The sequence below is a fragment of the Molothrus ater genome, chromosome 10 (genome assembly GCF_012460135.2).
Source record: "Molothrus ater isolate BHLD 08-10-18 breed brown headed cowbird chromosome 10, BPBGC_Mater_1.1, whole genome shotgun sequence".
In the NCBI taxonomy this organism is placed as follows: domain Eukaryota; kingdom Metazoa; phylum Chordata; class Aves; order Passeriformes; family Icteridae; genus Molothrus; species Molothrus ater.
Window position 1 is genome coordinate 24,705,764 of NC_050487.2, and position 16,278 is coordinate 24,722,041.

A 16,278-nucleotide genomic window follows, 5' to 3' on the forward strand; every position below is an offset into this window, starting at 1 on the left:
ACAGCCCAGCCCCAGGCAAACCCCTCAGCCAGCAGCAGGGAAGGGCAAGTCCCCTCCTTGGGATGCCTCACCATCCATCTCCAATTCCCCTCCTTGGGATGCCTCACCATCCATCTCCAATTCCCCTCCTTGGGATGCCTCACCACCCATCTCCAATTCCCTTCCTTGGGAAACCCTCACCATCCATCTCCAATTCCCCTCCTTGGGAAACCCTCACCACCCATCTCCCAGTTCCCTTCCTCAGGAAACCCTCACCACCCATCTCCCAGTTCCCTTCCTCAGGAAACCCTCACCACCCATCTCCCAATTCCCTTCCTCGGGAAACCCTCACCACCCATCTCCAATTCCCCTCCTTGGGAAACCCTCACCACCCATCTCCAATTCCCCTCCTTGGGAAACCCTCACCATCCATCTCCAATTCACCTCCTTGGGATGCCTCACCACCCATCTCCAATTCCCTTCCTTGGGAAACCCTCACCATCCATCTCCAATTCCCCTCCTTGGGAAACCCTCACCACCCATCTCCCAATTCCCTTCCTCAGGAAACCCTCACCACCCATCTCCCAATTCCCTTCCTCAGGAAACTCTCACCATCCATCTCCCAATTCCCCTCCTTGAGAAACCCTCACCATCCATCTCCCAATTCCCTTCCTCGGAAACTCTCACCACCCATCTCCCAATTCCCTTCCTTGGGAAACCTTCACCACTCATCTCCCAATTCCCCTCCTTGGGAAACCCTCACCATCCATCTCCAATTCCCCTCCTTGGGATGCCTGACCATCCATCTCCAATTCCCCTCCTCAGGAAACCCTCACCATCCATCTCCAATTCCCCTCCTTGGGAAACCCTCACCACCCATCTCCCAATTCCCTTCCTCGGAAACTCTCACCACCCATCTCCCAATTCCCCTCCTTGGAAACCTTCACCATCCATCTCCCAATTCCCCTCCTTGGGATGCCTCACCATCCATCTCCCAATTCCCCTCCTCAGGAAACTCTCACCATCCATCTCCGAATTCCCCCTCCTCGGGAAAGCCTCCCCACCCATGTGCCACACCCACCGTGCATCAGCCCAGCTCCTGCAGGGCACACAGAGCTGGAGCAGCAGCACAAACCCCACACAGGCACACAACCAACACCCACCCCCTTCCCTGGCAGAGATTTATGGCCTGAGACACTTGTGCTGCTTAATTACCTCGTTAACCTACAACGGTTCCTGTGTCCTTCAGGGACAGAGCAATTACAGCACAACACATTCCCAGGTGGGGATTTGCTTCCCTTCACTGTTTGGAGCAGGGACAGTTTGGGTTTGGCCTGTCCAATTAACACCACCCAAATCAGCCCAAACCTTCCCTTCCCCTGCAGCATTCCCAGCTGGAAGGGATCAGAATAACCATCCTAGCTGCTTGTTTATCTGTGTATCCATCCATCCATCCATCCATCCATTGATTTATCTATCCATTCATCCACCTTCCTTCCTTCCTTCCTTCCTTCCTTCCTTCCTTCCTTCCTTCCTTCCTTCCTTCCTTCCTATCCATTCATCCATCTATTGATTTATCTATCCATCCATCCCCCCTTCTTTCTATCTATCTATTAATCCATCCACCCATCTCCCATTTATTCACCCACCCGTCTATCAGAAATGAGACAGAAAAGGAGAGGCTTTTCCCCCTATGCAAAACCAGAAGTTTTAAATAAAATCTCTGCAATAACACATACAATGACTAAAACATTTCTGAGTCCACACCCACAGAAGAACCTCCAGGCTTGGGAGAGCTCCACAGAATTCACATAAAGCTGCTTTTGGCTCCTTCCAAGCCTGGTTTCATTGCCCTGTGTCTGTGCCTGTGCCCACAGCAGCCAAACTCTACCAAAATAAAACCTGAGGGGATGGTCCCATCACAGGAACCCGGGGGCAGGTGACCCCCAGGGGACCCCTCACACACCCCCTTGCAGGTGGGGGATACAGCCAAACTGGGGAAGTCATGGCACAGCTTTCCTGATATAAACTGCACAGAGTTTGTCTTATTGCTACAAAAACATGAAAAAAAAAAACAGTAAAAAAGTCACTGCTCCTGACGCTGGTGGTGGGAAAACAACGTTGCTTAGAAACATCCCCATCAGGGCTCCAGAACCGCTCCTTTCTGTGCAGAAAATGAATAAAATATGTAATTTATTCCCTGAAAAAAGAGACTGTTTCAAGAGACACCAAATCCTGATGAAAGCAGAGACCCTCCCCACTCCCTCTCCCGCTGCAGCTTGTCTGGTGTCCCTCATTTGTCACCTGTGGAGTGGGGACAATGATGACACCTGGCTTGGCCTTGACCCCAGCTCCATCCCTGGCTCCTGCAGGGGAAAATAACAGAATGCCAGAATGGTTTGGGTTGGAGGGACCTTAAATCCCCTCCAGTGCCACCCCTGCCATGGCAGGGACACCTTCCACTGTCCCGGGTGCTCCCAGCCCCAGTGTCCAGCCTGGCCTTGGGCACTGCCAATTTCTCTGGGCAGCCTGTGCCAGGGCTTCCCCACCCTCTGAGCAAAGAATTTCTCCCCAGCATCTAATTTAAATCTCCCCTCCTTTCGTTTCAACTGTTCCCCCGTGTCCCATCACTGCCTGTGTCTAAAGTCGCTCTCCCTGCACGTCCTGGAAGATGCTCAGCAGGTGCTGACACCTCGGGTACATCCATTTGTCACCATCCACAGGAGTCAGGCTCGCAGGGAGCCGAGGCTGGGCCCCACGGAGGTGCTAATTGTCGCCGTTAATTAACTGGGGTGCTTTCCTGCTTTCCTTTCCTCCGCTCCCTTGGCTCCCAAAGCCCTGCGGCTCTCGGGCCGTCAGCAGCTGTCCCCGGGCCGGGCTCCGGTGGCAGGAGCTTGTCTCTGCGTGCCGTGGGTGGCAGGAGAGGCAAATAAAGCTTTCTGTGTCACGTCGGGAACAAAACACTTCCCAAGGCACACAGCAGCTCGCCTGGACTGCCACCCGTGCCGCGGGGATTGCAGCGACAGAGCAGCAGCTCTGGGCTGGCCTGGGATTGCAAACCCCGAGCTCTGGGCTGGCCCGGGACTGCAGTGATGGAGCCACAGCTCTGGGCTGGCCCGGGACTGCAAACCCCGAGCTCTGGGCTGGCCCGGGATTGCAGTGATGGAGCCACAGCTCTGGGCTGGCCCGGGATTGCAGTGATGGAGCCACAGCTCTGGGCTGGCCCGGGACTGCAAACCCTGAGTTTTGCCTTGGGATTGCAAACCCCGAGCTCTGGGCTGGCCCGGGACTGCAGTGATGGAGCCACAGCTCTGGGCTGGCCCGGGACTGCAAACCCCGAGCTCTGGGCTGGCCCGGGACTGCAAACCCCTCTGCTGCACGGATGGGGGTGATGAGCACCCCGGGCAGGGACAAAGCACAGCGTTCCCACTGCTCTGGGGGTGCTGCAGAAAGCGCTCACTGCTGGGTTCGGCGAGGATGGGGTTAAAGCCGTCAATAATGCAAAATAAAAAGGGTGGGGTGGAGCAAACCCTGCTGGGCAGCTTTGCTTGCTCTGGCACAGCCCAGCTGCCTGCTTGTGCCTTGGAAATATCCCCTGCTCCTAAATGGGACCTGTCTCACCCCAACAGGACCCAAACTGCCCCGTCCCATCCACGGAGACAGCCCAGCTGAGAGGGGCCCTCCTGTCCCCACAGTGCCACCTGTGCCTGCAGTGCCACCTCAACCCCACAGTGCCACCTTGATCCCCACAGTGCCACCTGTCCCCACAGTGCCACCTCATCCCCACAGTGCCACCTTGATCCCCGCAGTACCACCTGTGCCCACAGTGCCACCTCATCCCCACAGTGCCACCTGTCCCCACAGTGCCACCAGTCCCCCACAGCATCACCTCATCCCCACAGTGCCACCTCCTCCCCACAGCAGCCCGTGGCCCTGGCACCTTTGTGCGCCCAGAGCAAGGCACCACATCCAGGCAAGGTTCCCTGTGTGGACAGAGGTGAGGACAGCTCCAGGCCACAAAGCTGCAGCACAGACACAGAACCAGAATCACAGAATGTCCTGAGCTGGAAGGGACCCACAGGGATCACCCAGTCCCAGCCCTGCCCTGCACAGCCACCCCAGCAATCCCACCTGTGCATCCCTGACAGCGTTGCTCTGGCTTGATGAAGTTTGGATGTTTATGCAGAGCACCAATTTCAGGGATTTTTTAGCTCTGTTCCCAACTGATGAGCAGCACAGATAAACACACAAAGCTGCAGCAGCTGGACCAGTGTAGGTGGCCCAAGTTGTGCAAGCTGAAAACACAGATTTCTGCTCTTCTTGAGCACGTGCATCCTTCACTTTGCTCTGGCACTCAATCTGACACCTGCACTGAGTGACTGCGCTCGTGTTTGCTGCTCTGCACACTGCTGTGTGATCTCCTACCTGTTACAGAAACGAGAGGGAGCTGGATGTGGGTCTCGTGCTGCAGTGGCAGTGCAGGGGGGAGCCCCTGGAGCAGCGCTGCCTCCCTGCTGGCAGGGCAGGATCACAGAACCCCAGAATGGCTTGGGGCGGGAGGGACCCTAACGATTGTCCCATTGCACTCTGCCAGGGGCAGGGACCCCTTCCAGTGTCCCAGGCTGCTCCAAGCCCTGTCCAGCCCAGCCTGGGGCACTTCCAGCCCGTGCCCATCCCAGGTGTTCCTCTGTGCATCCTCCTTGGCACACAGGCCCCGCTGCAGGCAGAACAGGGATGTTCAGGGCTGGGTCAGCGACACAAACCAGGGAACTGCTCCTCGTGCAGGAGCTGCAGAGACAAGACAGGGCCGTGCTGACGGGCTGGGAAGGCACTGGGGGAGGCAGGAGGAGGCTCCCGAGCAGTGGGCACCCAGCTGGGCACCCAGCCCAGGCACGGATGGCACAGGGGACGAGCAGGTGCCTGAAGGGCACCCAGCCCCCGTTCCCTGGCTCCCTCCTCACTTCCCAACTCCCCTCCCAGCTCTCAGGGCCACGGGCTGTGTGGGTGGGTGCCTCAGCTGCAATTCCCCAGCGCTTCCCTGGGCTCAGTGCTCGCACAAGTTGCAGATGACGCATTAAATGTAGATAAGGCAGAGGAGATGGCCCCGAGCCCGCGGCCACCGAGCCCGCCCAGAGCTGTGCCCGGCTGCCCGGGGACCCCCAGAGTTGTGGGGCCACCGGGGATGTCGGGGTGGGGGTTTCATGGGAACAGCTCCTGCCCAGGGCCCTTCCCAGCGCATCCCAGCGCATCCCAGCGCATCCCAGCGCATCCCAGCACATCCCAGCGCATCCCAGCACATCCCAGCACATCCCAGCGCAGCGCATCCCAGCGCATCCCAGCGCATCCCAGCACATCCCAGCACATCCCAGCACATCCCAGCACATCCCAGCACATCCCAGCCCAGCGCATCCCAGCGCATCCCAGCGCATCCCAGCACATCCCAGCACATCCCAGCACATCCCAGCCCATCCCAGCGCATCCCAGTCCATCCCAGTACATCTCCAGTACATCTCCAGTACATGCCAGAGCCCATCCCAGCACACTCCAGCACATCCCATCCCATCCCATCCCATCCCAGCCCAGCCCACGGCACTGCCCCCGCTGCTCTTTGTCACCGGCCCGACCCCGGCTGCGAGGGATAAAAACCCTCTTTGTCATTCTGCAGCGAGGTTTTTAAAGTGCAGGGTTTCAGGTGGCTGAGGGGATTACGTGATCCGTGCAAAACACCCTTGATGGAATCGAGTTACTGCCAGAAATAAGGGGAGCAGGGAGAGCTCCATCCCGTCCCGTCCGTGCGAGGGGTGATCGCTGTCCCTGCTGTCCCCAGCGTCCCCTGGGGTCCCCAGCCCTGCTGGGGATGGACACAGAGCCCTGGGACACGCCCTGCCCTGCCCGCTGACTGCATCCCAAGTTCTGGAAATCAGCATCCGAGTCATGCCTGCGTGCAGGGGGCACAGCCACCAAACCCCTCAGGGCTGGAAGCAGAAATGCCACCTGCCCTCCTTTCCATGCCACCTCACACCCAGAGAGACAAACTAAAACCGGGAAAAGCCTCTCAGGGGTTGCCTTCCCCATCCCCTGGCCCACCGTGGGAAGCATCAGTCACCGAGCTGAAGTGGGTGATCAGCTGGAAGTGAGAACCAGGAACTTTCTCTGTAGTCAATAGAGGCTGATTCTGACACAACCCCGGGGCTGGGGAAGGGATCTGAGCAGCCCCAGGGGAACTCTGGGCTCTCAGCACAGCTCCATCCCATTGGCATCCAGCAGCACCCTCAGGGATGGCCCAGGAAGGGGACACTCCCCTTTGGAGGGACAATTTATCCTCACCAATATATTTAGGTAAAGGTGATTTGCAGGAGTTGTTACAAAAACAAGCAGTCTGAGGTAGGGGAACCACTGGGGAAAATAATGGAATTTATGTTTTAACTACTGCACGGGACTTTTGGTTTTTAACAGAGAAAATAAATGTTTGGAAAGATTCGAAGAATTGCTGAACAAGGGCCTGGAGGGACAGGGTAGGAGGGAATGGCTTCCCCTGGCCAGAGAGCAGGGATGGATGGAATATTGGGAAAAAATCACCACGTTGGACAGGGCTTGGAGCAAGCTGGGAGAGTGGGAGGTGTCCCTGCCCATGGCAGCCCTTCCAACCCAGCCCACTGTGGGCTGCTTTGATGGCTTGAGAAGCAGCTGCAGCAGTTTCCCAGCCAGCACAGCTGAAGATGCTTTTCTGTGTCAGTTTTTATGGTGAATTCAATGCCAAAAGGAAAATATAGGTATGCCATAGAACTTTTATGACTTCATCCTCAAAATATCTCCAGAGCAGCTTGTTTACATGAAGGGCACGTTTCCCTGGTGGCTCAGGAGCTCTGAGGGCAGATCCAGAGCCCAGCCCAGCCCTCCTGCCCTGCACCCTCTGTGCACTGACAGCACCCCCTGTGCTGTGGGCCCTGCACAGGCTCTCATACCAATCCTGAATTTTGTAACCAAAACCTAGGATAAGCCTGCTCCGGCTTCCCTCTTGAGCAGCTGCCAGGGACAGGGCACCAGGACTTCAAAGGGGGCATCCAGGAGCTTCAGGACCTTATTTTCCATAAGCTTCCTGCTTCTCCTGCTCCTCACACCCCGTGTCCCAGTGATTGTTTCTGTTCTGGGCAGAGCTTTGCCAATAAACATCTCCCAAAACTCGTTACAGAGCCCTGAAGGAGCACAGGGCCAGCCCAGGCAGGGATCAGGACACCAGGCCCTGCTCCCCTCCTGTCTGAGCTGGGTTTATGGTGCTACAAAAATAGTTTGAGAAACAATTCAAATTCATTTGGATGCTTCGAGGAGCAAGTCCCACCCAGGGCATTTTCCTTTCCTCAAAGACAATTAATTTCTTAACAAACACATTCTACAGAAGGCATTCTGTAGCCTTAGTCTGAAATAAAAATAAGCACGCTCAAAATTCCAATTGGATTTTGCCAAAGCAGCCAGGCTAAAATAATACATTTGAAATGTCTTAAACTGTGCGCTTCCCAAGTAATTAAATTACAGCCTTCCTGCACGACGGCTCCTCTCCCATCCATTTAAGCATTAGATTAAAGCTGTCAGGCAGCCTTTAGATGGAAAATACCAGGCTGCAGGGAAGGAGGGTGGAGCAGCTGGGTTTGAGCAGCTGTGGGGCAGGACCTGGCCCAGCCTTGGAGGTGCCCCATGCAGGGGACAGCCACCCACTGCCACTGCCACTGCCACTGCCACTGCCCAGACAGGGGACAAGGGGCTGGGGACACACGAGGGGCACTGCTGGGACAGCCACTCGTGGGGCATGGGGACAGAGAGCTGCAGGTGATGGGGACAGCGCCCGTGGGTGACAGGGAGAGTCATCCATGGGTGACAGGGACATCCAACCGTGTGTGACAGTGACACCCACCCACGTGTGACAGGGACATCCAACCGTGTGTGACAGTGACACCCACCCACGGGTGACAGTGACACCCACCCACGGGTGACAGGGACACCCAGGGGTGGCAGGGAAACCCGGGGATGGCAGGGACACCCACTCACAGGCGATAGGGACACCCACCCACGGGTGACAGTGGCACCCACCCATGGGTGACAAGGGGTGACAGGGACACCCAGGGGTGGCAGGGACACCCAGCCATGCCCTTGTCCTGCCCGTGCCCCCCGGCCGTGGGCGGCTCCACGGCGCAGCCCCCACAGCCCCAGTGCATTATTTAAAATATTCCTCCAATCCCATCATTTTCCTCATGCAGAGCTGAGCCGTGGGAACCCTGCCCTGGAACCCTGCCCTGCTCTCCCGAGCTCCCCTCGGGATCACAGCGGTGCCCGGTGCCCACAGTGCCACCCACAGGATGGGCAGGGCTGTCCCCAGGGCTGTCCCCAGGGCCACGCCGGGCTGGGAACGGGCAGGGCAGGGACAGCCAGGAAGGGCAGGGACACCCAGGAAGGGCAGGGACACCCAGGAAGGGCAGGGCAGGCACTGCCCAGCAGAGCCAGCTTAGCTTCCCCTGGCACCTGGAGGAGGAGATCCACCTGCAGTGCTCACACCAGCACAGGCACCTGCAAAGGCCCCGTTTGCCAGGGAATTGTGGAATTGCTGAGGTTGGGAAGAGCTGGGGAATGGCAAAGCCAGCCCCAAGGCAGCAGTGCCAGGCACAGGGGCCCTGCCCAGCCCCGGGCACTGCCCTGGGTTTGGAGGGGAGCTGGTGGATGAATGTGTGTCCAAAGCTCACCTTGCAGTGTGAGGAGAGCAGAGAAATCCAGACCCCTCCAAACCCCAGGCTCACCTGGGAGCTGCGAACTCCCGGGAGCCCCTGGGAAGGTGAAGGCAGCACAAATCAGCAGATTTTGTTTACTCAATGGTTCCTTTTCCTTCCCCTCTGAGTTATTCCTGCCTCCTTTGTAGCCATGATAAGCTACAGTCCTAGGGGGAAAAGCATTGTGAATTCAGCGTAAATCCATTCTGTTCACTGGATTAATCTTAATTTGCAGCAGGAAAATGAAGATCAGACGATGAGCCATAAAAGTCAGCCTGATGAGGAGAGTACTGAAACAATATGGAACTCGATACCAAAATAATTGTGCCATTTGCATGCGAGAGTTTAAAACTGCTCGTAATTGCAGCAAGACTTAAATAAACCACAATTTCCTAAATATGTGAGGTAGTTATTATGGTTAATGCTTGGAAAATGAAACGCAGGGAAAAGACACGGCTCTTGGAACGCTGCTAAGAAATACCTGCTTCCACTGACACCCCTTGGCAAGCACAAGACTTAGCCCAGAATTCCCAGAGGAATTCCGCAGCCCAAGGTGACCCGTGTGCGTGTCCCAGCCCGTCGGGCGGGGCTGCTCTGGGCTCCCGGCAGGGAGTGGGGGCCCGGGGTGCTCTGCAGGGCACCCCAGCGCCAGGCGCTGGGCGATGCCACAGCGGGAATTGGCATTTTAACAAAAGCCCTTCAGCTCCAGCCGCGGGGCGCGCTCGGAGCGGGGAAGGCCGGCGGAGGCCGGGGGTGCTCGGTCCCTCAGACACAGCCGGGGCTCCGCAGGGCTCCCATCCCTCCTCCTCCTCCGCCAGCGCTCGGCAGCTGCGCCGGGAACCCCTCCAGGAAGGGCTCGGGGATGTTCCGCGCAATCACAGAATCATCGCAGCCTAGGAAGGGACTCCAAAGCCCTCCCAGTGCCACCCCTGCCATCCACCCCAAGCTTCCGCCGCCCCGGGCTGCTCCAGCCTGGCCTTGGGCACTGCAGGGATCCAGGGGCAGCCCCCTGTGCCAGGGCCTCCCCCCTCACAGAGAACAATTCCTTCAAAAAACCTTCTCTAAATCTCTCCTCTTTCCCAGGGGATGAGGAAGAAAGCAAACTTTACTTCTCAAGGTTTATCTGCCCAGATCACCTTTACGTAATTCCAATGTCAGCAGCTTTTGTTCCGCAGATCCTTCCCTGTACCTTCACCATCCCCACACGCTCAGCTGCCCTCAGATTTGCAAACAATGCTGGGGAGGGACACAGCCCTTTTCTGCCCTCCCTTCTGCTTTATTCCCTTGTTCTTCAGCTCTTATCTTACAAACGTTAGTAACACCTCTCCAATGAGGGGAGATTCTCACCCCTTTGGGTAGGAAGGATGGGTCTCCCCTCGGGGGATGGTGCCCGGCCTCTCCTCACCCTGCCCAGGCTCCCCGGAACATGAACTCCACCACTTCGCCTTTGCAGATAAAATTTTTTGTTTAGGCTCGCGCCGCAGTTAATGGTCAAAGTTGCCTCCATCAATTATGGATGAGCACAAATAGATAGTTGTGCTCTGTAAATTGGGCCCCTCGTGCCCATGCGCGGGCAGGGCTCGGCAAAAAGGGTTATTTGTGAACTGCTGATGGCCCCAAATCCCGGACACATCCCAGCACAGCCCAGCTCCCAGCACATCCCAGCACAGCCCAGCTCCCAGCACATCCCAGCTCCAGACACATCTCAGCACATCCCAGCTCTCATCACATCTCAGCTCCGGGCACATCCCAGCTCCAGGCACATTCCAGTTCCCATCACATCCCAGCTCCGGGCACACCCTGGGCACAGAGCAGGCTCCTGGGTACATGGAGTGCTCTGGGCAAGGCTTGCAGTGCTGCAGCTGCGATGGATAGGGGTGGCATCAAAGAATATGGGAATTCTAGAATGGTTTGGGCCGCGCAGGACCTTAAAGACCCTTGCCAAGGTATCCGCAGCCTCATTGTAAGAACTTCTTGCAGAGGTGTGATGGGAAGTCTGAGAGCAGGCAGGCCGGTGCCAGTCTCACTTGGAGAAGTTGTTCCTGCGGTAGCAGCACCACGTCTCAAACAGCCCCCAGCACCAGCAGCGGGGCTGGATCCATTTTACTGAGAAGAATTTTAAGGAAGGTAGGGCAAATTAGGAGAGAGCAGAGGCGGGGCAGTGACCTGTGGCTGGCCCAAAGCAGGGGGAGAGCCGGGCTGCCGTCCCTGCTCCCGCCTTGCATCACCTCGGGAGCAAAGGCTCATCCTTTGTCTCCGGCAGCGGTGCGGCAGATTGCAATTTCCCAAGCCGAGCGCTGCAACCGCATCCTTTTCAAAGAAAGGCTTGAAGTGATCCCAGATATTCCCCCCGAGCATCCGGGCCGGCTCCCCAGCGGGACTGAACTGGAGCATTACAAAGGATAAAGGAGAGCAGCCCTGTGCCCGTTCGCCTGGCGCAGGAGGAGGCAGCGAGGCTGTGCCCGGCGGGGACAGCGGGGGCGATGCCTGGGAGCCCCTGTCCGGCTCTGCCACAGCCGGCCGGGGAGGAGGCCAAGCGCAGAGCTCGTTTTGCGAAGGCAGAGCCGAGGTTTGCTCAGGTGAGCGCCGCGGGGACGCACCTGAGCCCTCGTACTTGCAGCTGTTCCCCGGCGGATGAACGCGTTTATTCCCGTAAACTTTTGCCTTTCGTATTGCAATTCGCTCCCCGAGCTGGAGCGGGGCCAGAAACATGTCACCCGGTGAGAAGCCCCCGAGCTGGCTCCTCTCCCGCCCCCAGCCCTGTCACAGGCGTAGTCGCTGTCTCCCCCTTTTACATAATGGCAGCGGATGGGGAGCGCTGGCCCGGGGGAGGCGGCCGGGCCCGGAGCATCCCGGAGCGGAGCGGGGCTCGGGGCAGCCCTGCCGGGGGCGCCGGGGGCGGCTCTCGGTATTTTTAGCGTCAATCGAGGGCCAGCCTGGCTGGGGTGGCGTTTGGAGCAGCCCGCGCTGCAGAGCTCAGCATCAAGGACGTAATTCAGGCAGAAAATGAATTGGGAAGGACTTCAGCTTCAAAATGTGAGGGAGCTGAGGAGTTCGCAGAATTATGGTTGCAGCCGCTGGGAAAAGCCTTTGGCTCTGAATTCCCCTCGGGCTGAGGAACGGGTCCCAAGGTGAGCACGGAATTCCAGCTCCACTGGCACCTCCCCACCCAAAGGTTCCCGAGACTGGCAGGGCACAGCTCAGCCCGAGGGTTACTCAGCCATTCCTCCAAATTCCCCTGAGCTGCTTCTCCTGGGGAGAAATCAGCTCTGCACACGCAGAGATCCGCGAGCAGAAACAGAGATTAGTCATAAAGATAAAACCTCAGCCTTGTCGCCAACGAGCTGCTATTCCTGGTGCAGCTCCCGGGTCTGGGGCAGACGGAGCGCCGGGGCTGTGAGAACTCCGGTGGGACAAGCCACCCTCACTCCCAAACCTCATCCAGGAATAGGGCAGAAAGCACTCCCGAAGGCCCCACTCTGGAGGCTGCAGGAGCAAAGATTTCGATTCTCCGGGGTGTTGGTGCCCTGGGAGAGGGCGGGGAGCCCGGGGAAATCAGGAGATAAGTGCTGGCAATTGACACAAAGTGTCCCTGCAGCCAGCGAGCGTGGCTTGGGAGCAGGTGCTGTCTCTGAGGGACACCATCAAAGACTCGGCTCCCACAGAGGGGGAAACTGAGGCATGATGGGGCTGCCAGAGGGGTCAGGGGTCACAGGAGCTGCTGGCTGCCGCTGCTCCACTGGGAAGGTGATTAAAGGACAAGTTACACTGATCTTGCATGTTCTGCCTTTGGGCAAGGCCCTCTGCCATGCCCCAAGCACTGCCCTCCCCATGGCCTGGGAACTGGGATTCCCCTGAACACTGGCCCTGCCAGGATCCCCCTGGATGGGCACTGGCCCTGCCAGGACCCCCCCGGACACTGCCCCTGCCAGGATCCCCCTGGATGGGCACTGCCCCTGCCAGGATCCCCTTGGATGGACACTGTCCCTGCCAGGACCCCCCTGGATGGGCATTGCCCCTGCCAGGATCCCCTTGGATGGGCACTGGCCCTGCCAGGATCCCCCTGGATGGGCATTGCCCCTGCCAGGATCCCCTTGGATGGGCATTGCCCCTGCCAGGATCACCCTGGATGGGCATTGCCCCTGCCAGGATCCCCCTGGATGGGCACTGCCCCTGCCAGGATCCCCTTGGATGGGCACTGGCCCTGCCAGGATCCCCCTGGATGGACACTGCCCCTGCCAGGATCCCCTTGGATGGACACTGCCTCTGCCAGGATCCCCCTGGATGGGCACTGCCCCTGCCAGGACCCCCCTAGATGGGCACTGCCCCTGCCAGGATCCCCTTGGATAGGCACTGCCCCTGCCAAGATCCCCCTGGATGGGCATTGCCCCTGCCAGGATCCCCTTGGATGGACACTGCCCCTGCCAGGATCCCCCTGGATGGACACTGCCCCTGCCAGGATCCCCTTGGACACTGCCCCTGCCAGGATCCCCTTGGATGGGTACTGTTCCTGCCCTGCCACCCCAGCCCCTGCCCAGCTGGGAGCTGGCTCCAGGAACATTTACTAACCAGCAGCTCTGCCCTGGCCACGGGCTCACTGAGCATTTCTGCTGCCAGCACCAGGGCAGGAGGGTGCCACGTCCCTGCTGGAAGTTGGTCATGGCTGAAGGACAGGGACAAGCAGCTGGAAAGGCTGGGCTTCCACTGGGGCAAAGCCTCCTTGTCATTGACCAACCATCCAAGAAACCACAGAAAATGACATCTGAGCACCCCATCCACGCTGCTTCCAAGCCCTGCAGCTCCTGGAGAGTGAGCACGGGCATTTCCCAGGCTGCCGGATCCCCCTGCCCTGGCTGCACCACGCCTGGGTCCGGGAGTGGCTGCCGAGCCCTGAGTGCCTTTGCAGCTGTCCCAGGACCCCAAAGCCAGCATTACCACAAAACTGCAGCCTGCAGCTCCCCTGGGCAGCTCTGGAGCCCTGGCTGGTGTCCCACGGGCTGGGAGCTGGCAGGACAAAGCTGCCTGGAGCCCCACGCCCCTCAGCCTGCCCTGGAGCCCTCCTGCGCCAGCTGCCTCCCCAGCAGCAGCTCCACCTCGGGCACGGGGTGCAGAGATCCCAGGCTGTGCCCTTGTTCCCCCACTGGTGGCTGGAAGGGACACCCTGGACAGGCAAAAGCCAGCCCCAAAGGCACACAAATCCTTCTCACTCACAGCCAAAGGCAGGACAGAGGAGCTGATCAGCTTCCCACACTCAGCACCTCAGACCCAACTCACAGCCATTCTTCATTTTTGCTGCCTAGGCTAGGAGAAATAAAAACCTGTGAGAAGCAGGAGGCATTCCATAAGAATGCCCGAGATTTTGTTTTCTGCATTTGCCTAAAATTGGCTTTGATCTCATCTTGCCCGAGTGCAGCGGGTGAGAAGTCGGTGAGCCGCCCCCGCGGTGGGCCGATACCCACGGCACACGCCTCTGCTCCACACAGCACACTGCGAACCAACTTTCCCTGCCCGGCCCCAGGCATGCCTGGCTAATTGATTCTTCTGCTCATTAGCACCAGTATTAGTTACACTGAACACTTCATAGGAACCATCTTAGCACCACTGTCACAAATTCACGGCGTTGCACAGAATCTCCCCGAGCAAGTCGGTTTTGGGTACAAAACCACAAATGCATATGCCTGCAAAAACATAGACACCCCAAAGCTTCCCAGTTATGCCCGAGTTCAAAAATCTATTAATAACCTGAGGAGAGAGCTCCTCTGCAAAACCAGGTGCATCCAGGCAGGCAAAGTACAGAGCTATTACACTGCAAGGGAACAAAGACCGAGACCGTGCCCATACCTATATTTCATGCCCGTTTGCTTTGCGGTGGATTCTTTTAATGAAATGTGGTGCTGCGGGGTAAATGTCCCCAAACTGCGAGCGATAATAGCCACTGTCCGGAATTTTGCCCGGGCTGCATTCACTACGTTCGGGGTCGTGGTGTTCTGCTTGCTGATGAGCCTGTCTTCACCATTTCTCTTCAAGTTGTGGTCCGTGCAGGCGATGGACACTTGCATCGCGCCCGCGGCGCCCCGGCCGGCTGGCGGGGGGACCCCCGGCGCCCCACGGGCTCAGCTGCCCGGCACGGCCGGCAAAGCGCGGAGCTGGGACCCCCCGAGCGCCGGGGGCTCCGGGAGAGCCGCGCTGGGTGCCCCCGCTGCCGCCGGCCCCGGAACGCGAACTTGCGGCGGCGGCGACCGCGGGAGCGGCTCGGGGCTCGCTCCGGGCTCTCGGCGGCTCAGGCGCTGCTGCTGCTCAGCCAGAAGCATCCATCCAGTCAGGTGCTCCCGGAGCGCCGCTCCTTCATGCTGATCGCTCCGCAGCCGCTCTGCCTCGCTGCGGGCTCCCGGCCGCTGCTTTTAAATCACCGCGAGCATCCTGCGAGTGCTGGACCGCCGAGCGCTGAGCAGGCACAGCCGAGCCCCGAACCTCGCCGCGCGTCCCTAAGGAGCGGCAGCATCCATCGGTGTCCGTCCGTCCTTCCTTCCTTCCTTCGCCCAGGCGCAGCAGCGCTACCTCCCACCCATGGCAGCCCGCCGAGCGCTGGCAGCGGCTCCGCAGCGGCGCCGGGATCCCCCGCCAGAGCCTGCGGGAAGGATGGCAAGGATGGCAGCGATGGGGAGGATGCGAGCGACGGGCCTCCTTTGTGCTCGCAGGGAAGGCAGGCGTTCAGGCAGATCCGCCCGCAAAAATCGCTGCCGGCATCGCTCAGCGAGGTCTTCCAGAGCGGGCAGCAACCCGCTGTTAAAATGGGTTAATTATGGGGGAAAGGAAAAAAAAAAATAGGGGGAGGGGGAGGAAAATGGCTGTGCTCCGGTGTGTGAGGCAGTTAACACGTTAATGCCGTGCTCCCGGAGCCGCCGCCCGCAGCCCCCGAATGGCAGCAGGGCCGGGGTTAATCCCGCTCCCCCAGCATCGCCAGCGGAACGAGCCGCAGCGCAAGGCTTGGAGGCAAAACATCCCCATCCCTCAGCAGATCAAAGCATCCCCATCCCATCCCCATCCCATCCCATCCCCGGCCGGGGCTGCCCTCCCAGCCCGGCACTGCCCTGTGTCACCCCTCCCGGGCGCTGGCTTTGGGCACCGAGGGCACCCCGAGGCCGTGGAGGGTGGGCAGGTTTGGGGGTCCCCGGGACCCCCGTGCATCACTGTCACTGTCACCAGCAGAGTGCCCTGCGCAGGGACGGGCAGTGCGTGTCCCTGGTGCAGCCCCACAGCAGAGGGTGCCCGTGGGCGGCAGGGCAGGGTCACCCTGGCCACGGGAAATGGTCCAGAGGGGCTCCCCAGACCCCACCCTGCCCCAGGCTGCCCGGGGGGCTGGAGCTGGGGGCACCCCCGGAGCTCCTGGTGCCCACCCCGCTCACTGCCAGGCCCCTGACCCTCCCCTCGGGGTGGGAGCAGCTCCCAGGCCGGACCCCCCTGCTGGACCCGCCCGAGCACCCAGGGCTGGAGCAGGAGCGGTGGCAGAGCGAGCTGGGGGTGCTGGGGGGCGGTCACAACC

At 59.4% G+C, this 16,278-nt stretch overlaps 1 protein-coding gene across 1 annotated transcript in view; it reads right to left on the reverse strand.

The window, feature by feature from the left end:
- Nucleotides 1-15,621, reverse strand: part of KCNAB1 (potassium voltage-gated channel subfamily A regulatory beta subunit 1) — a 45,344-nt gene extending 29,723 nt beyond the window's left edge. Inside the window, exon 1 of the mRNA XM_036388821.2 lies at nt 14,577-15,621. Within this exon, the coding sequence (XP_036244714.1) occupies nt 14,577-14,794 (218 nt within the window). The 5' untranslated portion in view covers nt 14,795-15,621. The remainder of the gene's footprint in view (nt 1-14,576) is intronic.
- Between the last annotated feature and the right edge of the window lie 657 nt (nt 15,622-16,278).